Source organism: Stenella coeruleoalba, assembly GCF_951394435.1.
Source record: "Stenella coeruleoalba genome assembly, chromosome: Y".
NCBI classification, from domain to species: Eukaryota; Metazoa; Chordata; class Mammalia; order Artiodactyla; family Delphinidae; genus Stenella; species Stenella coeruleoalba.
The window spans coordinates 926,160-951,421 of NC_137168.1; the positions used below are offsets into that span (position 1 = coordinate 926,160).

The 25,262-nt window shown below is 38.9% G+C and overlaps 1 protein-coding gene across 1 annotated transcript in view; it reads left to right on the forward strand.

The window, feature by feature from the left end:
• Window positions 1–21,407, forward strand: part of LOC307181041 (BCL-6 corepressor-like) — a 44,771-nt gene extending 23,364 nt beyond the window's left edge. The window contains 4 exon segments of the mRNA XM_079911809.1: window positions 17,530–17,675; window positions 19,413–19,490; window positions 19,704–19,860; window positions 20,985–21,407. Of these exon segments, the coding sequence (XP_079767935.1) occupies window positions 17,530–17,675; window positions 19,413–19,490; window positions 19,704–19,860; window positions 20,985–21,273 (670 nt within the window). The 3' untranslated portion in view covers window positions 21,274–21,407.
• The last annotated feature ends 3,855 nt before the right edge of the window (window positions 21,408–25,262 follow it).

Below are 25,262 nucleotides of genomic sequence, written 5' to 3' on the forward strand. Positions count from 1 at the left end.
CTGCAGCATTTATTGTTTGTAGAATTTTTGACGATGGCCATTTTGACTGGTGTAAGGTGATACCTCATTGTAGTTTTGACTTACATTTCTCTAATAATTAGTGATGTTGCACATCTTTTCTTGTGCCTCTTGGCCATCTGTATGTCTGCTTTGGAGAAGTGTCTGTTTAGGTCTTCTGCCCATTTTTGGATTGGGTTGTTTGTTTTTTTAGATATTGAGCTTCATGAGCTGCTTATGCATTTTGGAGAGTAATCCTTTGTCAGTTGCTTTCTTGGCAAATATTTTCTCCCATTCTGAGAGTTGTCTTTTTGTTTATGGTTTCCTTTGCTGTGCAAAAGCTTTTAAATTTCATTAGGTACCATTTGTTTATTTTTTTTATTTTCATTACTCTAGGAGGTAATCTCCCAGCACCACTTATTGAAGAGGCTATCTTTTCTCCATTGTATGTTCCTGCCTCCTTTGTCATAAATCCATGCACATATGGTCACCTAATCTATCTCTGGGCTTTCAGTCCTGTACCATGGATCTGTATTTCTGTTTTTGTGCCAGTACCATACCGTCTTGATTATTGTAGCTTTGTAGTATAGTTTAAAGTTGGGGTGCCTGATTCCTCCACCTCCATTTTTCTTTCTCAAGATTGCCTTGGCTATTCGGGGTGTTTTGTATTTCCATGCAAATTGTAAAATTTTTGTTATAATTCGTGAAGAATTCCATTGGTAATTTGATATGGATTGCATTCAATCTGTAGATGGCTTTGGGCACAATAGTCATTTTCACAATATTGAATCTTCCAGTCAAAGAACATGGTATATTTCTCCATCTGTTTATGTCATCTTTGATTTCTTTCATCAGTGTTTTATAGTTTTCTGAGTACAGGTCTTTTGCTTCCTTAAGTAGGTTTATTCCTAGGTATTTTATTCTTTTTGTTGTGATAGTAAATGGGATTGTTTCCTTGATTTCTCTTTCTGATTTTCCGTTGTTAGTGTATAGGAATGCCAGAGATTTCTGTGCATTAATTTTGAATCCTGCAACTTTACCAAATTCATTGATTAGCTCTAGTAGTTTTCTGATGGCATCTTTAGGATTTTCTAAGTGTAGTATTATGTCATCTGCAAACAGTGACAATTTTACTTCTTCTTTTCCAATTTGTATTCCTTTTATTTCTTTTTCTTCTCTGATTGCCGTGGCTAGGACTTCCAAAACTGTGTTGAATAAGAGTGGCGAGATTGGACATCCTTGTCTTGTACCTGATCTTAGTGGAAATGCTTTCAGTTTCTCACCACTGAGAATAGTGTTTGCTGTGGGTTTGTCATATATGGCCTTTATTATGTTGAAGTAAGTTCCCTGTATGCCCACTTTCTGGAGAGTTTTTATCATAAATGGATGTCAAATTTTGTCAGAAGCTTTTTCTGCATCTATTGAGATGATCATATGGTTTTTATTCAGTTATTTTTTTTGGGGGGGCGCGGGGGCGGTACGCGGGCCTCTCACTGTTGTGGCCTCTCCCATGGCGGAGCACAGGCTCCGGACGCGCAGGCTCAGCGGCCATGGCTCACAGACCCAGCCGCTCCGCGGCATGTGGTATCTTCCCGGACCAGGGCATGAACCCGTGTCCCCTGCATCGGCAGGTGGACTCTCAACCACTGCGCCACCAGGGAAGCCCCTTCAAAGTTTTAATATGGTGTATCACACTGATTAATTTGTGTATTGAAGAATCCTTGCATCTCTGGGATAAATTCCACTTGATTGTGGTGTATTATGCTTTTAATGTGTTGTTGGAGTCTGTTTGCTAGTATTTTGTTGAGGATTTTTGCATCTACATTCATCAGTGATGTTGGTCTCTAATTTTCTTTTTTTGTGATATTTTGTCTGGTTTTGGTATATCAGGTGGTTGGTGGTTTCGTAGAATGAATTTGGGAGTGTTTCTCCCTTTGCAGTTTTTTGGAAGGGTTTGAGAAGGATCTCTGTTAGCTCTTCTGTAAATATTTGATAGAATTCACCTGTGAAGCCATATCTGGTCCTGGACTTTTGTTTGGTGGAAGATTTTAAATTACGTTTTCAATTTTATTACTTGTGATAGGTCTGTTTATATTTTCTAACTCTTCCTGGTTCAGTATTGGAAAATTGTGCCTTTGCAAGAATTTGTCCATTTCTTCGTGGTTGTCCTTTTTATTGGCATATACATGTTTGTAGTAGTCTCTTATAATCCTTTGTATAATCCTTTGCATTGTCAGGTGTGATTTTTCTTTTTTCATTCCTAATTTTATTGATTTGTGTCCTCTCCCTGTTTTTCTCAATGAGTCTGGCTGAAGGTTTATCGATTTTATCTTCTCAGAAAACCAACTTTTAGTTTTATTGACCTTTGCTATTGTATTCTTCATTTCTATTTCATTTATTCCTGTTCTCATCTTTATGATTTCTTTCCTTCTCCTGACTTTGGGTTCTCTGGTTGCTTTACATGTAGGGTTAGATTGTTTATTTGATATTTTTCTTGTTTCTTGAGGTGAGATTGAATTGCTATAAACTTCCCTCTTAGAACTGCTTTTGCTGCATCCCATAGGTTTTGCGTTGTTGTGTTTTCTTTGTCATTTGTTTCTGTGTATTTTTTTTATTTCTTCTTTGATTTCTTCAGTGATCTCTTGGTTATTTAGTAGCGCACTGTTTAGGCTCCATGTATTTATGTTTTTTAGTTTTTTTCCTGTAATTGATTTTCAGTCTCATAGCATTGTGGTCAGAAAAGATGCTTGGTACAGTTTCAGTTTTCTTAAATTTTCCAAGGCTTGATTTGTGACTCAAGATGTGATCTTCCTGGAGAATGTTCCGTGTGCACTTGAGAAGCAAGTGTGTTTTCACACCTTTGGGTGGAATATCCTATAGATATCAATTAAATTTATCTGGTCTGTCATGTCATTTAAAGCTTGTGTTTCCTTACTTAGTTTCTGTTTGGATAATCTGTGCATTGTTGTAAATGGTGTTAAAGTCTCCTAATATTATTGTGTTACTGTTAATTTCCTCTTTTATGGTTGATAGTATTTGCTTTATGTATTGAGGTGCTCCTTTGTTGGTGCATAAATATTTATAATTGGTATATCTTCTTACTGGATCGATCCCTTGAGCATTATATAGTGTCCTTCCTTATCTCTTGTAACAGTCTTTATTTTAGAGTCTATTCTGATACAAGTATTGCAGCTCCAGCTTTCTTCTGATTTCCATTTGCGTGGAATCTTTTTCCATCCCTTCACTTTCAGTCTTTATGTGTCCCTAGGTGTGAAGTGGGTCTCTTGCAGACAGCATATATATGGGTCTTATTTTTGTATCCATTCAACCAGTCTGCGTCTTTTGGTTGGAGGTTTAATCCATTTACATTTAAGGTAGTTATCGATATGTATGTTCCTATTACCATTTTCTTAATTCTTTTGGGTTTGTTTTTGTAGGTGTTTTCCTTCTCTTGTGTTTCCTGCCTAGAGAAGTTCCTTTAGCATTTGTTGTAAAGCTGGTTTGGTGGTGCTGAATTTGCTTAGCTTTTGCTTTTTTGTAAAGGTTTTAGTTCCCCTGTGAAATGTGAATGAGATCCTTGCTGCGTAGAGTGCGGTAAGTTTTTCTCTTTCATCACTTTAAGTCTATCCTGCCTCTCCATTCTGGCCTGCAGAGTGTCTGCTGAAAAATCAGCTGATAACCTTATGGGGATTCCTTTGTATGTTATTTTTCACTTTTCCTTTGCTGCTTTTAATATTTTTTCTTTTTATTTAATTTTGATAGTTTGATTAATATGTGTCTAGGAGTGTTTTTTCTTGGATTTATCCTGTATGGGACTCTCTGCGCTTCCCTGACTTGATTGACTATTTTCTTTCCCATGTTAGGGAAGTTTTCCACTGTAATCTCTTCAAATATTTTCTCAGACCCTTTGCTTTTCTGTTCTTCTCTGGGACCCTTATGATTCGAATGTTGGCATGTTTAGTGTTGTCCCAGAGGTCTGTGAGATTGTTCTCAATTCTTTTCATTCTTTTTTCTTTATTCTGCTTCTCAGAAGTTATTTCCACCATTCTGTCTTCCAGCTCACTTACTCATTTTTCTGCCTCAGTTATTCTGTTATTGATTCCTTCTAGTGTATTTTTCATTTGTTATTTTGTTGTTCATCTCTGTTGGTGTTCTTTAGTCCTTCTAGATCATTATTAAACATTTCTTGTATTTTCTCAATCCGTGCCTCCATTCTATTTCTGAGATTCTGGGCCTTTATTGTCATTACTCTATATTCTTTTTTCAGGTTGGTTGCCTATTTCCTCTTCATTTATTTGGTCTTGTAGGTTTTTGTCGTCTAATTTTTTTTTTTTTTCTTGGATGGGTGAGACTGTGTTCCTGTCTTACTGTTTGGCCTGAGGCTTCTAGAACTGGAGTTTGTAGGCTGTTGGGTGGAGCTGGGTCTTTGTACCGAGATGAGGATTTCTGGGAGACCTCACCCTGAGGAATATTCCTTGGAGTCTGAGGTTTTCTGTTAGTCCAGTGGTTCATACTCAATGCTTCTACTACAGGAGCTCTGGCTTGATCCCCGGCTCATGAACCAAGATCCCAGAAGCCACATGGGGCGGGGAAAAAAATAAGAAATAAAGGAGCAGAAGAATAACAAATAGTAAAAAAATAAAATAAGATTAGATAACTAACAGATATATTACAAAGAATTAAATAAAAATATAGATGACAAAATAACCGTAAGATAAAACAGAACCACAATAGTGAAAAAAAGAGGAGTAAAACCAAACAAAAAGCTGGAAAAGACCTTGGCTGTGGGGGGTGGGGCTTAGGCAGGGGCGGGGTTTAGGCCGTTGTGGGGAGTCTACGCTTAGGACCCACAGGGCCGGAAAAGGCCCTGGGGGGCTGTTGGGGGTGCGGCTTAGGCTCAGTGCAGGAAGAGGGTCCCAGGAGTGCCTCTGGCCTTGGAGGGCAGAGGACCAGGTCCAGGACCCAACAGGCTCATCACTGGGCCCAAGTGGGCATGGGAGACACTAGGTGTGTTCCCCCCGATCCTCCGATCCCAGAGGGCCCCTTCCCCTTGGGTTCTCTTCTTGCTCCTTCCTCCTATGCCCCCTGGGGCAGCTAGAGGGGGCCCCAGAAGGCAGAGGACCAGACCTGGAAGCCCAAGAGGGTTCCTGGAGCTGAGTGGGTGGGGGAGCGCCCGCTTCACCTCCTCTGGTTCTCTGGTCTTGGAGGGTTCCCCCTACACTGTCTGCCTCTGCTCCCCGTCCTCCTCCTGCCTCCCTCCCTCCCATGCCCCTATGACCCAAGAGGCCAGAGGGGGCCATGGAGAACAGAGGACCAGGCCTGGGCACCCAGCATCCTTCCCTGCGCCCAAGTGAGCAGGAGAAACTCCCTCCATGTCTCCCCTGATCCTCTCCGGTCCTGGACGGTTCCGCCCCAACCATCCCCCTCTGCTCCTCTTCCCCCCTCCTTCCTCCCTCCCACGCCCCTATGACCCAAGAGGCCAGAGGGGGCCATGGAGAACAGAGGACCAGGCCTGGGCACCCAGCATCCTTCCCTGGGCCCAAGTGAGCAGGAGAAACTCCCTCCATGTCTCCCCTGATCCTCTCCGGTCCTGGATGGTTCCGCCCCAACCGTCCCCCTCTGCTCCTCTTCCCCCCTCCTTCCTCCCTCCCATGCCTCTAGAACCCATGAGGCTGGAGGGGGCCCCAGAGAATGGAGGACCAGGCCCAAGAGCCCGGCAGGCCTCCTGGGGCCCCAGTGGGTGGGAGAAATGCCTGCTGCACCTCCCCTGATCCTCCAGTCCTGGAAGACCCCTCCCACCACCTCTTCTCTTCTCGCCCCCCTTCCCTCCTATGCCCTAGGATCAACGCGGCCTGGAGGAGGCCTTGGAGGGGGGAGTACCTGGCCCAGGAGCCCCGCAGACTTCCCGGGCCCGATTGGGCAGGGGAAATGCCTGATTCTCCAAGCCCCTGAGGGTCCCTCCAGGCCTGGGAACCCCTCCCCCTCCCAGCCATCCCTCAGGGGCACTGGTGCTGTCTGGTCTCCACTCTTCTCCTACCCCTGCATCCTACCCAGGCACTCGGGGGTTCCTCCTGTCTCCTTGGGCGTCGAGGGCACCCACCAATGTCCAGCAGGTGCCCTATTTGTGGGGAGACGCAAACTCTGCGTCCTCCCCGACTGCCATCTTGACTCTGCCCTACCATACTGTTTCGATGAGTAGCTTTGTAGTATATTCTGAAGTCAGGGAGCCTGATTCCTTCAGTTCCATTCTTTTTCAAGATTGTGTTGCCTGTTCCATGTCTTTGTGGTTCCATACAAATCTAAACATTTTTTATTCCAGTTCTGTGAAAAATTCTATTAGTAATTTGGTAGGCATTGCATTGAATCTGTAGATTGTCTTGGGTAGTATAGTCATTTTGACAGTATTGATTCTTCCAATCCAAGAACATTGTATATTTTTCCATGTGTTTGTGTGGTCTTCAGTTTCTTTCATCAGAGTCTTACAGTTTTCTGAGTACAAGTCTTTTGCCTCCTCGGTAGGTTTATTCCTACCGAGGAGGCAAAAGGTGCTTTATTCTTTTTGATGATGTGGTAAACGGTATTGTTTTCTTAATTTCTCTTTCAGATAGTTTGTTGTCAGTGTATAGAAATGCAGCAAATTTCTGTGTATTAATTTTGTATCCTGAAACTTTACCAGATATATCTCATATGTGACAGATTGATAGCTGATATCATACTCAACAGTGAAAAGCTGAAAGCCTTCCCTCTAAGATCAGGAACAAGAGAAGGGTGTGCCCACTCTTGCCACTTTAATTCAATGTATTCTGCTGCTTTTGGATGGAATGTATATATCTCTGTTAGGTTCATTTTATCTCATGTATGATTCAAGCCCAATGTTTTCTTGAGGATTTTCCATCTGGATTTCTGTCCATTGTCAAATGTGTTGTTTTGAAGTCCTCTGATCTTACTGTATTGTCTGTTTCTTCTTTCAGATGTTAGTATTTGGTTAATGTATTTTGGTACTCTTATGTTAGGTGCACATGTATTTACCATTGTTATGTTTCCTTGATAGGTTGACCCTTTATCATTATATCATGACTTGCTTTGTCTCTGCTAACCCCTTTTGGCTTAAAATCTGTTTTTTTCTTATATGAGTATAGCTACCACTACTCTCTTTTTCATTTGTATGGAATTCTCTTTTAATCCCTTAAATATGAGCCTGTGTATGTCCTTAAAACTGAAGTTACTCTCTTGTAGATAGCATACAGTAGAGTCTTGTTTTTTTTTTTATGCATCCAGCCACTTTGTACCTTTTGATTGGACAACTCAGTCCATGTAAATTTAGAGTAGTTATTGATATGTAGGGACTTACTATTGCCATATAACCATTTTCTGGCTGTTTTGTAGTTCGTCTTGTTACTTTCTTATTCTTTCAGTATGTTTCTTTGAACTATTGATTTTCTGTGATAGTTTGCTATGATTTCCTGTCTTTATTTTTGTGAATCTACAGTTAGTCTTTGCTCTGTAGTTACCGTGAGACTTACATTAAACATCTTTTAGGTATAACAGTCTATTTTATGTGGTTGGCAACATCATGTCTATGCCTTACAAACACATTATCCTTTCATGCACTCCTTCAAGTGTTTAGAGTTGCAATTTGATTTTTATATTATATATTCTTCAACAGATTATAGTAGCCTGAGTAATTTTTGATACCTTTGACCTTTTTAATATAGTTAATTGGTTTAACACACCCTCATGTTACAGTATTAGAGTTTCACAATTTGACTATATATTTGCATTTACCAGTGTGTTGTATATTTTCATATGTTTTCATTACTAATTAGCATCCTTTCGTATCAGCCTGAAGAACTCCTTTCAGCATTTCTTTTAAGACAGGTCTGGTGGTGATGAATTCTCTCCTGTCTGTTTCTAAAGGATAAGTTGGCAGCTTTTCTGTTTTAACACTATGAGTATATTATTCTGCCTTTTTGCCTGGCCTATAATTGTGCTCAGAAATCTGTTGGTAGCCTAATGGGATTTTCTTGTAGGTTACAATATTTTTTTCTCTTGCTTCCTTTAGAACCTTTGATTTTTGACAGTTTGCTAGAATGTTTCTCAGATAAGAACATTTTGAACTGAAATAATGGGGGGGATATATATCTTCACGATTTTTGGATTCCAAGTCTCTCCCCAGGTTTGGGAAGTTCTTGGCCTTCCATTCATTCATTCATTCATTCATTGAATTATAGTTGGTTTACAATATTATATTAGTTTCAGGTGTACAGCATAGTGATTCAATATTAAACTTTTCTGTTCCCTTCTCCCTCTCTTTTCCTTTTGGATTTTCGGTGATTTGGATGTTGTTGTTGTTGTTAGCTTTATGGTATCTCTTTTCCTTTCATTGACTCTATCTCACTGATTCTGTATTCTATTTGGTCTGTTCTGATATTGGTGCTGTCTGTTGCATTTTTCATTTCATTTATTGAATTCTTCAGATCCAGAATTTCCCTATGACTCTTTTTATGATTTCTGTCGCTGTTAAATTTCACATTTGGATTGTGTTTTGTTTTCTTTATTTCATTGAATTGTTTTTCTGTATTTTCTTGTAGCTTATTGAGTTTCCTTAAATAGCTCATTTGAATTCTTTAATTACTAAATATAGATGTCTGTGTCTTTGGGTTGGTTACTGGAAGATTGTTGAAATCCTTTGGTGATTTTATGTTTCCTTGAGTTTTCAAGTTCCTTGGAATTTTGTGTTGCGGTTTTCATGTTGGCACAGTCACCTCCTCCACTTTTTAGCTAATTTCCTTCAGGGTGGAAATACGTTTAAGTCAGTCCTGCTACAGATTCTGAGGCTTTCTTAGACCTTGTATAGATAGGCCATACCTGATCCATGCTTCTAGCACTCTCTTGAGGCAGAATTCTTGAGCTTGTATGCATTCTCCTGATCCTGCAAAGCTGGGCCATGAAGTTTGGAAGTGATCCCGCTTTCCATGTTTTTAGAAGGAGTTGAGGGGTATGTTGTTAATTTGACTTTAAATGTTTGGTATTTACCAGTGAAGTCATTTGACCCTGGGGTTTTCTTTGTTGGGAAACTTTTGATTGCTTACTCATTACTCGTTCAGATTTCCTGTTTCTTCACGATTCAGCTTTGAAGTGTTTCATGTTTCTAGGAACTTATCTTTTTTTCCAGGTTATCCAATTTGTGGAAATTCAACTGTTTATATTAAATAATTACAGAGCAAATTATTTCTCTCCATTTCTATAGCATCAGTTATAACATTTCCTCTTTCATTTCTGATGTTATTTGAGTCTTGTTAAAGGTTTGACAGTTTTGTTGATTTTTTCAAACAACTAGCTCATTTCATCCATTTTTCATATAGTATAAATTGAAGAGGTAAATAATTCACATGGTAACCACGAAGAAAAAACAATACGACATGAATAAAAGGAACTGAGGTCATAAGAGTAGGACCCTAATACAATAGGCCTGTGGCCTTATTAAAAGAGGAATCTCTTTTTCTTTCTATCATATGAGAACACAGTGAGAAGGTAGCCACCTGCAAATCAGGAGGTGAGTCAATCACTAGGAATCTTTATCTTGTACTTGCCAACTTCCAGAGCTGTAAGAAATAAATTTATCTTTTTTAAGCCACCCATTTTGCTTTATTAATTTACGGTGGCCTGAACAGACTAATATAGCATCCAAAGAATACCTCTGTCCACTTCAGTGTTCTGAGTCAGGCATATAGACTCAGTCCCTCAGTCAGTCCCTCAGGTAGACCCACTGCAATGCTAGAACATTTGCTACACATTCCATTCTTGCCTTTCCCTCTCTAGGAAGAAGCTGAGAACTTTTTCCTGATTGTTCCTGCATTGTGCTAAGTGTAGGGGGTGGGAGTCCCCTCACATGTAAATGGAACAAATATTCTTACCTGCTTCATTGCAGCTCTTCTTGATTTTGCACTTGCTTGGGTTGCTACAGCTTCTTAACCAGTTTCTGGTATTATCATAAAGACAATTTAGTCTGTATATTGTTGTTAAGTCAGTGTCTCTTGGTTGGGGAATGATGGCCTAAGGCTTCTGATTCCTTTGTCTTGTCAATGTTACTCAGTTCTATGATTTTAGTGCAGTCTTATGAAAGTACCAACAGTATTTATTGAAGAGAGAGAAAAATCCATCTTACAATTCATGTTGAATTTCAAGGAGCCCTGAATAATTTTTAAAATCTGTTTTAAAAGGCAAGGTTTGTTTTTTTTTGTCTTGATTTGTCCTGACTTCAACATTTAGTACAAAGCCACACTAATGAAAGCGGCATGTGAGTAGCATAAAGACAGCTATATTGTCCAATGGAATAAAATAGAGAAATAAACCATTGTGTATATAGTCAAATGAGGCTCTGCAGGTGTGGCCACATTGCTCATGGGATGGACAAATTTCTTCATCCACAGTTGCAAGTAAACTTACACGTCCGCATGCAAAGCAGTGAAGTTGAATCCCTTCCTTACTCCATATACAAAAGTTAACTTATGATGGATTAAGTATGTAAATGTAAGACGTAAAACTATAAAACTGCTAGAGAAAAACTAGGGATAAAGCTTTATGACATTTGACTTGGTATTGATTTGTTGGATATGACATCAAAAGCAGAAGCAGTAAAAGCAAAAACAGACAAATGGGATTATATAAATTTCTACTTGTCAAAGGATACATTCAATAAGAGGGAAAACAACGGGAGAAATTATTTGAAAATTTGTACCTAAGAAGGTGTTAATAAAAAGGGTTCGACAAGCCTCTTAGATAGCCTCATCCACCAGAGGGCAGACAGAAGAAGCAAGAAGAACTACAATCCTGCAGCCTGTGGAACAAAAATCACATTCACAGAAAGATAGACAAGATGAAAAGGCAGAGGACTGTGTACCAGATGAAGGAACAAGATAAAACCCCGGGAAAACAACTAAATGAAGCAGAGATAGGCAACCTTCCAGAAAAAGAATTCAGAATAATGATAGTGAAGATGATCCAGGACCTCGGAAAAAGAATGGAGGCAAAGATCGAGAAGATGCAAGAAATGTTTAACAAAGACCTAGAAGAATTAAAGAACAAACAAACAGAGATGAACAATACAATAACTGAAATGAAAAGTACACTAGAAGGAATCAACAGCAGAATAACAGGCAGAAGAAGAACAGATGAATAACTTGGAAGACAAAATGGTAGAATTCACTGCTGCGGAACAAAATAAAGAAAAAAGAATGAAAAGAAATGAAGACAGCATAAGAGACCTCTGGGACAACATTAAACGCACCAACATTCGCATTATAGGGGTCCCAGAAGGAAAAGAGAGAGAGAAAGGACCCAGGAAGATATTTGAAGAGATTACAGTCGAAAACTTCCCTAACATGGGAAAGGAAATGGCCACCCACGTCCAGGAAGCACAGAGAGTCCCATACCAGATAAACCCAAGGAGAAACATGCCGAGGCACATAGTAATCAAATGGGCAAAAATTAAAGACAAAGAAAAATTATTGAAAGCAGCAAGGGAAAAACAACAAATAACATACAAGGGAACTCCCATAAGGTTAACAGCTGACTTCTCAGCACAAACTTTACAAGCCAGAAGGGAGTGGCATGATATACTTAAAGTGAAGAAAGGGAAGAACCTACAACCAAGATTACTCTACCCAGCAAGGATCTCATTCAGACTCGATGGAGAAATCAAAAGCTTTACAGAGAAGCAAAAGCTAAGAGAATTCAGCACCACCAAGCCAGCTTTACAACAAATGCTAAAGGAACTTCTCTAGGTGGGAAATACAAGAGAAGACAAGAACCTACAAAAACAAACCCCAAACAATTAAGAAAATGGTAATATCGATAATTATCTTAAATGTGAATGGATGAAATGCTCCAACCAAAAGACACAGGCTTGCTGAATGGATACAAAAACAAGGGCAATATATATGCTGACTACAAGAGACCCACTTCAGACCTAGGGACACATACAGACTGAAAGTGAGGGGATGGAAATGATATTCCATGCAAATGGAAATCAAAAGAAAGCTGGAGTAGCAATACTCATATCAGGAAAAATAGACTTTAAAATAACAAATGTTAAAAGAAACAAGGAGGGACACTACATAACGATCAAGGGATCAATCCAAGAAGAAGATATAACAATTACAAATATATATGCATCCAACATAGGAGCACCTCAATACATAAGGCAACTGCTAACAGCTGTAAAAGAGGAAATCGCCAGTAACACAATCATAGTGGGGGACTTTAACACCTCACACCAATGGACAGATCATCCAGACAGAAAATTAATAAGGAAACACAAGACACAATAGACCAGATAGAATTAATTGATATTTATAGGATATTCCATCCAAAAACAGCAGATTACACTTTCTTCTCAAGTGCGCCCGGAACATTCTCCAGGATAGATCACACCTTGGGTCACAAATCAAGCCTCAGTAAATTTAAGAAAATTGAAATCATATCAAGCATCTTTTCTGACCACAAGGCTATGAGATTAGAAATGAATTACAGGGGAAAAAAGTCAAAAACACAAACACATGGATGCTAAACAAGATGTTACTAAATAACCAAGAGATCACTGAAGAAATCAAAGGGCAAATCCAAAAATACCTAGAGACAAATGACAATGAAAACACGATCCAAAACCTATGGGATGCAGCAAAAGCAGTTCTAAGAGGGAAGTTTATAGCTATACAAGCCTACCTCAAGAAACAAGAAACCCCTCAAGTAAACAATCTAACCTTACACCTAAAGGAAATAGAGAAAGAAGAACAAACAAAACCCAAAGTTAGCAGAAGGAAAGAAATCATAAAGATCGGAGCAGAAATAAATGAAATAGAAGCAAAGAAAACAATAGCAAAGGTCAATAAAACTAAAAGCTGGTTCTTTGAGAAGACAAACAAAATTGATAAACCATTAGCCAGACTCATCCAGAAAAAGAGGGAGAGAACTCAAATCAATAAATTTAGAAATGAAAAAGGAGAAGTTATAACAGACACCGCAGAAATACAAAGCATCCTAAGAGCTACTAAAAGCAACTCTATGCCAATAAAATGGAAAACCTGAAAGCAATGGACAAATTCTTACAAAGGTATAACCTTCCAAGACTGAACCAGGAAGAAATAGAAAATATGAACATACCAATCACAAGTGATGACATTGAAACTGTGATTAAAAATCTTCCAACAAACAAAAGTCCAGGACCAGATGGCTTCACAGGTGAATTCCGTCAAACATTTAGAGAAGAGCTAACACCCATCCTTCTCAAACTCTTCCAAAAAATTGCAGAGGAAGGAACACTCCCAATTTCATTCTACGAGGCCACCATCACCCTGATATCAAAGCCAGACAGAAATACTACAAAAAGAGAAAATTACAGACCAATATCTCTGATGAACATAGATGCAGAAATCCTCAACAAAATACTAGCAAACAGAATCTAACAAAACATTAAAAGGATCATACACCATGATCAAGTGGGAGTTATCCCAGGGATGCAAAGGATTCTTCAGTATACGCAAATAAATCAATCAGTGTGATACACCGTATTAACAAATTAAGGAATAAAAACCATATGATCATCTGGATAGATGCAGAAAAAGCTTTTGACAAAATTCAACACCAATTTATGATAAAAACTCCCCAGAAAGTGGGCATAGAAGGAACTACCTGAGCATAATAAAGCCCATGTATCACAGACCGACAGCAAACAACATTCTCAGTGGTGAAAAACTGAAAGCATTTCCACTAAGATCAGGAACAAGACAAGGTTGTCCACTCTCACCACTCTTATTCAACATAGTTTTGGAAGTTTTAGCCACAGCCATCAGAGAATAAAAGTAAATAAAAGGAGTCCAAGTTGGAAAAGAAGAAGTAAAGCTGTCACTGTTTGCAGATGAGATGATACTATACGTAGAGAATCCTAAAGATGCTACCAGAAAACTACTAGAGCTAATCAATGAATTTGGTAAAGTAGCAGGATACAAAATGAATGCACAGAAATCTCTGTCATTCCTATACACTAAATGATGAAAAATCTGAAAGTGAAAGAAATCAAGAAAACACTCCCGTTTACCATTGCAAGAAAAAGAATAAAATATCTAGGAATAAACCTACCTAAGGAGACAAAAGACCTGTATGCAGAAAATTATAAGACACTGATGAAAGAAATTAAAGATAATACAATTAGATGGAGAGATATACCATGTTCTTGGATTGGAAGAATCAACATTGTGAAAATGACTCTACTATCCAAAGCAATCTACAGATTCAATGCAATCTCTATCAAACTACCACTGGCATTTTTCACAGAACTAGAACAAAAAATTTCACACTTTGTATGAAAACACAAAGACCCTCAAATAGCCAAAGCAATCTTGAGAACGAAAAATGGAGCTGGAGGAATCAGGGTCTCTGACTTCATACTATACTACAAAGCTACAGTAATCAAGAGAGTATGGTACTGCCAAACAAAAACAGAAAGATAGATGAATGGAACAGGAAAGAAAGCCCAGAGATAAACCCATGCACGTATGGTCACCTTATTTTTGATAAAGGAGGCAAGAACATACAATGAAGAAAAGATAACCTCTTCAATAAGTGGTGCTGGGAAAACTGGACAGCTACATGTAAAAGAATGAGATTAGAACACTCCCTAACACTATACACAAAAATAAACTCCAAATGGATTAGAGACCTAAATGTAAGACCGGACACTATAAATCTCTTAGAGGAAAACATAGGAAGAGCAATCTTTGATATGAATCACAGCAAGATCTTTTTTGATCAACCTCCTAGAGTAATGCAAATAAAAATAAACAAATGGGACCTAATGAAACTTAAAAGTTTTTGCACAGCAAAGGAAACCATAAACAAGACAAAAGGATAGCCCTCGGAATGGGAGAAAATATTTGCAAATGAAGCCACTGACAAAAGATCAATCTCCAAAATTTACAAGCGGCTCCTGCATCTCAATATGACAAAAATAAACAAGTCAATCCAAAAATGGACAGAAGACCTAAATAGACATTTCTCCAAAGAAGATATACAGATTGCCAACGAATACATGAAAGGATGCTCAACATCACTAATCATTAGAGAAATGCAAATCAAAACTACAATGAGATATCATCTCACACCAGTCAGAATGGCCGTCATCAAAAAATCTACAAACAATAAATGCTGGAGAGGGTGTGGAGAAAAGGGGAAGCGTCTTGCATTGTTGGTGGGAATGTGAACTGGTACAGCCACTATGGAGAACAGTATGGAGGTTCCTTAAAAAACTACAAATAGAACTACCATATGACCCAGCAATCCCACTACTGGGCATATACCCTGAGAAAACCATAATTCAAAAAGACACATGCACTCCAATGTTCACTGCAGCTCTGTTTACAATAGCCAGGACCTGGAAGCATCCTAAATGCGCATCGACAGATGAATGGATAAAGAAGATGTGGTACATGTATACAATGGAATATTACTCAGCCATAAAGAGGAATGAAATTGGGTCATTTTTAGAGACGTGGATGGATCTAGAGACTGTCATACAGAGTGACGTAAGTCAGAAAGAGAAAAACAAATATCGTATATTAATGCACGTATGTGGAACCTAGAAAAATGGTACAGATGAACTGGTATGCAGGGCAGAAAGTGAGACACAGATGTAGAGAACAAACATATGGACACCAAGGGGGGAAAGCAGCACGGGGGATGGGGGTGGTGGTGGGATGAATTGGGAGACTGGGATTGACATGTATATATGTATAAAATGGATAAGTAATAAAGGACTTGCTGTATAAAAAAATATAATAAAATTCAAAAATTGAAAGAAAAAAGGCATTCTGTAAGTAGTTACCCTCGTAGGATTGATTGTGGTTTCTAAGTTGATAAGTGTGTGTATTTGTGTGTTCATGTGTGCACGTGTGTGCTTGTTCAGGCCAGTTAGGGATGCGTCAGTGATGGACTCTAATTTTGTTGTTCTGATTTTATAATATTATTGTTTACTGTTGTTTTTAAAAACCTTGATCATTTCCACTTTAGTTCTTGGCCTTTCAGTTTTTTTCTTTCCAAAAGTCAGTAACTAAATTATTTCACTGTTCAAAACCAATAAAAAGTAAGATACAGCTCAGTTCAGGGCAACGAGACATTATTTTGACCACTTTTTTTCCCCCCCGAATTTATGTAGCTTTCCACTGTGTCCAGCAGAAGAAACTTTCTGCTCCATGAGGTATGCTTGGCCTCCATAATCCTTCTCCACACTTTATGCCTCTTCTCAGTAATTGCAAGCTCCTACTCCAACGTTCAGTACCAGCCTTTGTTTTGGGGCCTCCTCTTGCACATTATTGGCAATTTGCACTATTGTTTCTTCTTAATTTTCTGTGTGTTTATTTCTTCTCCTCAGATGGCTTATTAGAGTCAAGGCGTAAAACATTGGTCAGTCGTACAACGCCCCCGTAGGTTAGTCCCTGAAATAATCAAGGGTTATATGAATAAATAGTAGTGCTAAGTTTTAAGACACTGAACTCTTTAATCATTTCTTTAAATCACTGTGTTCAAAAAATATATGATCTTCAAGTCCCAATAGTACAGAGTACAGACCTGTGTTGGCTTTGTGTACAACCTGATGTCATAACCCACATCCTCAGACCTGGCCCCATCCCCAATATGGTCACAATTTATTGGCCTGAGGACCAAGTTTGTGCTTGTGTCCACGAAATGCTACCAAGAGGCAATGTACTAGGGCTCTCCTCACAGTTATAAAATAAGCAAAATTGAAATGTTTGTGGTATTCTATAGTTTCTTACTACCCATTCAGGTTGGGAATGCAGGCAATGTTTCATTCCCTAGTGCAAATGGATGGAGGACTCTGTATCCTCATGAGAACTCATCGTAATGACTCTGGTTCTGGGCTGACTCTGGACCCTGTTTCTTCTCTCCCCTTCAGTCACTGAGGTTCTGAGGCAGAGAGTTCATCATTAATGTCTATAAGTTCCTAGAGCCCAGCTTCCAAGAGAAATTTTCACTGATCACTGATATTTGTACCCTGGTTCTTTTTAAAATGGAGTAGGTATTTTAAAAAATTGTGTAACAATTGATACTTCTATTGGCTTCCATAACGATGGGATTTTTTTTCTCTCTGATTTATCGTTATACAGTCTGTCATTAGTTAAATTCCTTCAAAATATTTTCATCTTTGTCTTGAATTAGGTCTTGGACTAAAATAGATTTTCATTTGAGAATTATTTCTGAAATTGTTTGTTCACCTGTCTTATAAATGACTGATACAGAACTAACAGTAATTTATTATTTCATCTTGGGTCAGTTATCATGCCTCAGTTTCCCTTTGTGTAGAATGGTTTGAAAGTACATACTTTCTTCGTGAAATATTCCATGTAGGAGGTTTATCACACATAGTACACACACCGTATTTTGCTTATTGTTAAATGAAACTACTCCAGAAGCAAGTATGTGTACACAAGGTTAATCCCACTGCACATCTCTTCCTAGGCCTCTTCATGATGCAGTTGAGAGTGATTTCTTGGATATTGTTCGGTTGCTTCTCTCCTATGGTGCTGACCCCACTTTGGCTACGTATTCCGGTAGAACTGTCATGAGTATGACTCACAGCAAACTTATGGAAATGTTTCTGGCAGGTAGGTAACTTCAAAGAATAGGAATGACAAAGTTTAACAAATGTTTTAAATTAAAAATTAGATGGTAATTTGCAACACTTCTAATTTCTCTAGATCCTCACTCTCACTCACTGTTTTTTGTTCTAATTGATGTGAGGTGGTATCTTACTATAGATTTTATTTGCTAATTAATGAAAACGTGCTTATTGGCCATTTATAGATTTTCTTTGGAGAGATGTTTATTCAGGTTCTTTGCCCATTTTAATATTAGTTTATTTGTTTTTTGTTGACTTGCAGGAGTTCCTTTTATATTCTGGCTATAAACCCCTATCAGACTTGCAGTATTTTCTCCCGTTCTGTAGATTGTCTTTTCACTGTATTTCCTTTGATACGGAGAAATTTTTTAGTTTGACGTAGTCAGATTTATCTGATTTTGCTCTTGTTGCCTGTGTTTTGGTGTCATATCCAAGAAATGTTGGTCAAATTCAATTTCCTGAACCTTTCCTCCTATGTTTTTATGGTGTTAGGTCTTATTTATTATATCCATTTTGAGTTAATTTTTGCATTTGGTGTAAGGTAAGGGTCCAGCTTCATTCTTTGCCCAGCATCATTTTTTTGTTGCTGTCGTTTTGTTTTCTTGGCCACACCACATGGCTCGTGGGATCTTAGTTCCCTGACCATGGATTGAATCAGGGCCACCGCAGTGAAATCACGAAGTCCTAACCACTAGACCGTCAGGTAGTTCCCGCAGCATCCTTTGTTGAAGAGGCTTTCTCCACGTGTAGCCTTGGCACTCTTGTCAAAGATTATTTGACAGTGTATTGTCTTTATGCCAGTGCTGTATTGTTTTGATTACTTTGTTTTGTGGTGTGTTTTGAAATCAGGGAGTGTGAGGCCACCAACTTTGTTGTTTTTCAAGATTACTTAGGCTATTCAGAATCCCTCGAGATTCCACGTGAATTTAGAATAGACTTCTCTAATTTTGCAAAAATATAAAAAAAAGGCTGGGATTTTGAGAAAGATTGCCTTGAATCTGTAGACTGCATTGGGTAGTATGGACATTTTAACAATAAAGTCTGCTTAATCTGTGAACATGGGATATCTTTCCATTTATCTGAATCTTCTTAGATTCCTTTTAGCTAAGTTTTGTAGATTTTAGTGTACAAGTCTTTGTCTCTTTGTGTTTTGTTTTTACATCTTTTTTGGAGTATAATAACTTCACAGTGTTGTGTTAGTTTCTGCTTTATAACAAAGTGAATCAGTTATACATATACACATGTTCCCATATCTCTTCCCTCTTGCATCTCTCTCCCTCCCACCCTCCCTATCCCACCCCTCTAGGTGGTCACAAAGCACTGAGCTGATCTCCCTGTGCTATGTGGCTGCTTCCCACTAGCTAGCTATCTTACGTTTCGTAGTGTATATATGTCCATGCCACTCTCTCACTTTGTCACAGCTCACCCTTCCCCCTCCCCATAACCTCAAGTCCATTCTCTAGTAGGTCTGTGTCTTTATTCCTGTCTTACCCCTAGGTTCTTCAGAACCATTTTTTTTTAGATGTCCCTTCGTTATTAAGTTTATTCTTAAGTATTTTTTCAATGCTACTGTGAGATTGTTTTATTTCCCTTTTGAATTGTTTATTGTTAGTATATAAAATTGCAACTCATTTTTGTATGTTGACTCTCATGCAACTCTGCTGAAATCATTTATTACTTCTAACATTTTTTTAAAAACCCTTTTACTTTGTCATATCTCTAGATTATTTAAAGGACCTACAGGGTCACAATGATGATAAACTTGGTGGCCCTTGGGAGTTCTATGGAAGCTCTGTATGTGGTGAGAAACATTTTTCCTCCACATTTTTCTTTCAGTGGGAAGTGAATGAGTTACAGAATATTTCTCTCTGGTATGGGTGAGGGGATGATGGGTGATGGGTACTGTAAGCAGGGATCATTAGGAAATTATGTTTTTATTTAGAATTGTTTAATTATTGAGAGCTGAAATGTGGTAGAGCCTACTGACTCCTTTCTTTCTTTTTACCTGCATTAGAACCAGATAAAAAGGCTGGACTTAATGTTTTGACAGATCCTCCAGGACCAGAGGATGAGGATGATGAGGATAAGGCTTTCAGCGATGTGTTTGAATTTGAATTTTCAGATAGTCCTCTCTTACCTTGTTATAACATCCAAGTGTCTGTTGCTCAGAGGTAAGGATGTATATATCATGTAGTTGAAAAATAGCTTGCAGTAGTTTTCTTGGGGAAGCAGGACCTAAAACCCCTTTTAAGCAGATGAGGGTGGGTGAATGATTTCTAATTCTCCATGAACCTCACTTAATGAAAATTTCTGGAAAAGATTAATTATACACAGTGGGGATCAGATTCATAGCCCAGTATAAACTATCCTCAATAGAACACCACCAAGGCAAATAAGACGCTGGGCCCAAAGTGTTGAAGCTGTCATTCAGTGGAATTTCACAGAATAGTTGCTCCCTTGGAGACTTTGGTCACAAAATATTTGGGAAAGAGTCCTAGGAGCTCCCAACACAGGGGACTCCTTAGGCACACGAAGTGTGTAACAGTGTATTGATAATCTGCCTTCTCGTGTAGGATTAGAAAAATCATTTATTCATGGGCTTTTATATATCGTATACACATAAGAGATTAATCCTTTGCTGTGTAAACAAAGGTACTTAATAAATAAAAGTATATATGCCATTAAAACAGTGAAATTTTATAGTAACAGAAAACATAAAGTTGTGTTGCACTGTGCATGTAAGGAATGTTACAGTTTGCTTCTAAAAACCATCAATCCCGAAAGAGATGAAATTTAGTGTGTGGCATGTGTGAAAAGAAATGTGGTGTAATGTGTGTTTAAAATGTATTCTATTGTGGGGGTAGGAGGAGGGATCAGAAAAGGTGTTTGTAATCAATCCTCTTGGGTTGGGATACAGACTTCCCTCAGTGAATATAGTGGAACACACAGAGAGTTATAACTTGAATTGTGGTAAGAGCTGAGTGAATAGGAATTAACCCATTTGTTAGCAGTGAGAGCAGTGAAAAGCACATTTGATGAATCTCATTAAGATGTTCCTTCTGCTTTCTAAAAATCAGATGGCCTTCTCTAGATGTTCTCTTAAAACCAGATGAGTTCTGAGTTACTCATACTAGAAGTAAATACTTTCCCTTACTTTGATAAGAGAGCATTGGTCAATGATGGGTATAGTTAGAAAAAGCTATTGGCTCTTGTTATGGCTGTAGATGGGTTTATTCAGGATAGTAGTCAGTAATTTTTGCCAGAAAGTTGAACCACTTTCTTTTTTATTTTGTAGGCCACGAAACTGGTTATTGCTTTCAGATGTGCTTAAAAAATTGAAAACGTCCTCCTGTGTATTCCGCTGCAATTTTCCCAATATTGAAATTGTCACAGTCGCAGAGTCAGAGTTTTACAGGCAGGTTTCTGCAAGTCTCTTGTTCTCTTGCCCCAAAGACCTGGAAGCCTTCAATCCTGAAAGCAAAGAGCTACTAGATTTGGTTGAATTATCAAATGAACTTCAGACTCTGCTCGGCCCCTCTGTGGAGTGGTTAAATCCCAGTGATGTGGCCCTGGAAGACCACTGAGCAGTTTAGTTTCACTGTATACAAAATGTGTTGTGTTAATCCTGTGCATTATTGTTTAAATACAGCTTTGTCTGTAAAGAAGGGACATTATTACATATGAAAATATATATCTGCTTTATCTAAAACACAATTTGGAAAACGTACAAGATTGTCTTTCTTTTTAGTTTTTATGAAGTTGAAGTGTTTTACCATTTTATTATTATTATTTTTTTACATCTTTATTGGAGTATAATTGCTTTACAATGGTGTGTTAGTTTCTGCTTTATAACAAAGTGAATCAGTTATACATATACATATGTTCCCATATCTCCTCCCTCTTGCATCTCCCTCCCTCCCACCCTCCCTATCCCACCCCTCTAGGTGGCTGCTTCCCACTAGCTATCTATTTTACGTTTGGTAGTGTATATATGTCCATGCCACTCTCTTACTTTGTCCCAGCTTTTTGTTGTTGTTTTTATACAGCAGGTTCTTATTAGTTATCCATTTTATACATACTGGTGTATATATGTCAATACCAATCTCCCATTCATCCCACCCCCCTCCCCCCAGCCCTGCTTTCCCACCTTGGTGTCCATATGTTTGTTCTCTACATCTGTGTCTCTATTTCTGCCTTGCAAACTGGCTCACCTGTACCATTTTTCTAGATTCCACATATATGCGATGATAAAAATAGGTTTCACTACATGCAGGAAAGTAAGCTGTTAATTCTACTGGATGCTTTCCCATGCTTTTCTCTCAATTGCCTCCAATTTTATTGCAATTTATGCTCACTCTTGGTATCCCATCTTCACCTCTTTATACACTATCTTTAGTCTGTAATCAGCTCCATACAAACTCAAATGTTAAACGTGAATGGTGAACCAAACACACTTCTTCAAAAGTTTTCCTCTAGTACGCACTATTTTTTTAAACATCTTTATTGGGGTTTAATTGCTTTACAATGGTGTGTTAGTTCTGCTTTATGACAAAGTGAATCAGTTATACATATACATATGTTCCCATATCTCTTCGCTCTTGCGTCTCCCTCCCTCCCACCCTCCCTATCCCACCCCTCCAGGCAGTCACAAAGCACCGAGCTGATATCACTGTGCTATGCGGTTGCTTCCCACTAGCTATCTACCTTACATTTGTTAGTGTAGTACCCACTATTTTTAAATAGTTTTGAAAAGCATACTTCCGCACCTATTTTAAAGTCACCACCCAAAATGTTCATATGCTGAGCCCTGGCAAATCATTTCATTATCAGCATATTATGTATGGATTATACATATATCAGGTATATTTCTGCAGAAGTACTGGACCAGCAGATTCAGATATATTGATGGAAAAATGTGCAGTATATAATGAAACTTGTAAAAACCAATTCCCAATCCCCATGGTCTGATCCAAAATCCGGATTAGACCTACTGTCTACCAAAAACTGGGATTCCACTTTTCAGTTCAAATAAAGGTGTTGATTTTGTGAGGGAGCAGTGTCATTCTAAATTCTGAAAGGTGTTTGATCAATGAGGCGTTTTATCCTTGGATGAAATAAAACACTGCCATGAGGAGGGTGGAGCAAAATGAAGATAACGAGTTGCTTGGAGAAGGATGACCAGGTGTTGATGCCCTTTCTGTCGTCTGCATGGCACTTGGGAGGTGACTAGAGTGAGTATCTGTCACAGATCGTTCCCCTGAAAGACGAACCTCCATTGCCACTAATTCCATCTGGATGTCCCGTTGGCCCTTCAACCTACATCGTCCCCTGGGCATTCCTACCATCCTATGGCTACCCTGACATCAACAAGAATAGCACAAGCATTACCTTGGCTAGATAGTCAAGTACAAGATCAAGGTCATTGCCAGTGATAAGTCAGGTTGCTCTTCTGTCCCCCATGGTATGAAGTGAGCAGAAGGACCCTTCACCTTGTGGTCTTCAACCTGAAGCCCTTAACCCCTATCTAATCATGAGAAAAACTTCAGGAAAACTCGAAATAAAAGATGTTATACAGGATACCTGCCCATTACTTCTCAAGACTGTCAAAGGTTTGAAAAACAAGGCAAGTTAGAGAAATGATCACAGAGCAGAGGAGACTAAGGACGGAAATACAGAATTAGTGAAATCCTGATAACGTACAGCATTTGTTTAGCACAAATATACAATGTTGGCTTTTTAGTTGTGACAAATGCACCATAGCTATGTAAGGTGCTAACATTAGAGAAATGGGTGAGAGGTACACACTGCACTATCGTTGTAACTTTCCCATAAATCTAAATGTATTCCAAAATTAAAAGTTCATTTAAAAAAAACCCCAAAACAGAATAGGAAACCTTGACTCTGAGGCTTTTGCATCAGTTTTGCAGCTGTAGCATTACTTCTGTTTGGGAGGTGTTTCTCTGGCCAGGTCATCAAAGCCCCAGTTGAATTCCCACCCATCCCTTAGGATATTTGTTCTCAAGCTTTATTGCCACTCTAAGCTCCATGAATGCGAGGATAAGTGGGATTTTGTTTTTTAGTTTTGCATGTGCATCCAAGGATATGCTCTTTTTCTAAAAATTATCACCCAAAGTCCATAGTTTACATTGGGTTCACCTTGCTCTTATACCTCGTATTATACCTAGGACAAATGTATGACATGTATCCACCATTACAGTATCATATAGAGTAATTTCACTGCCCTAGAAATTCTCTGTGCTCCACCCATTCATCCCTCTTTCCCCCCAAACCCCTGGCAGCCACTGAGCTCTTCACTGTCTCCATAGTTTTGCCTTTTCCAGAATGTCATCTAGTTGGAATCGTACAGTGTGTATCCTTTACAGATGTACAGATGGGTTTCTTCGCTTAGGAATATGCATTAAGGTTCCTCCATGTCTTCTCCTGGCTTGACAGCTCATTTCTTTTCAGTGCTGCGTAATATTCTATTGTCCGGATGCTTTATAGTTTATCCATTCAGCTCCTGAGGGACATCTTAGTTGCTTTGAGGTCTTGGCAATTAGGAATACAGCTGCTGCAAGCATCCACATGGATGTAAGTTTTCATCTCCTTTGGGCAAATATTAAGGAATGAGATTGCTGGATCGTCTGGTAAGAGTATGTGTAGTTTTGTAAGAAACCACCAAACTGTCTTCCAAACTGTCCGTACCATTTTGCATCCTCTTTGCTGTTTTACACACTTTTATCTTTAGGACCTTGAATGGCATCTGGTGCACAGAGGATACTAATAAATATTTGTTCAGTACTGAATGATAAGAAGCACCTGGGCCGTGTATTTAAAATGTGCATTTTCCCAGCCAAATCCCTAGAGACTCTGATTCAGTGGGTCTGGAGTGGGTCCCAGGAATCTGCCTGTGTATCAGTGCCAGAGGACGCTAGTGTGCCTGGTCTGAAAACCACGCTTTGAGTATCACTGCTTTCCAAGCTCGCTCTGGCGAACTTCGTTCTGCTGCCTAGTCGAAGAGGAAGGTTTTCCCCACTTCTGAAAAAGGTTCGTTCCTGGTTTATGCCATTCATACGTCACTGTGTTCTGAAGTTGCTGCTAGGTTGTCTTGAAAATAAACCAGGCTGCTACGATGGGAGATGGAACTGTGCTTCATTACCAAAAAATATTTAGTTGAATGAGAACTGTTGCATATAAATGTGAATTCAGAATGGAGAACTCTGGGAAAGCATGGGAGACTGCAAGGTTGGAAGGGATACATTTTTCAGACATAATATAGACAGTTGAATCCTACAGAAGTATTCAACAGCACTTTCCTGCAACACGTTCAAAACTTGCGCAGGTACAACACGTTCAAAACTTGCGCAGATAAGAGCAGTAGGAATAGTACACTAAAACGAGGCCTTGTGTTAACGTAACCACAGTGCAATGATCAAAATCGGTAACCTAACATGGATCTAATACTATTGTCTCTGTGGAGACTTACTCAGATACTGCCAATTGCAAGAATAATGTCCAAGTTATCCTTCAGCTATCCTGTCTTTTAAGCTGGAATAACTCCTGAATCTTTCCT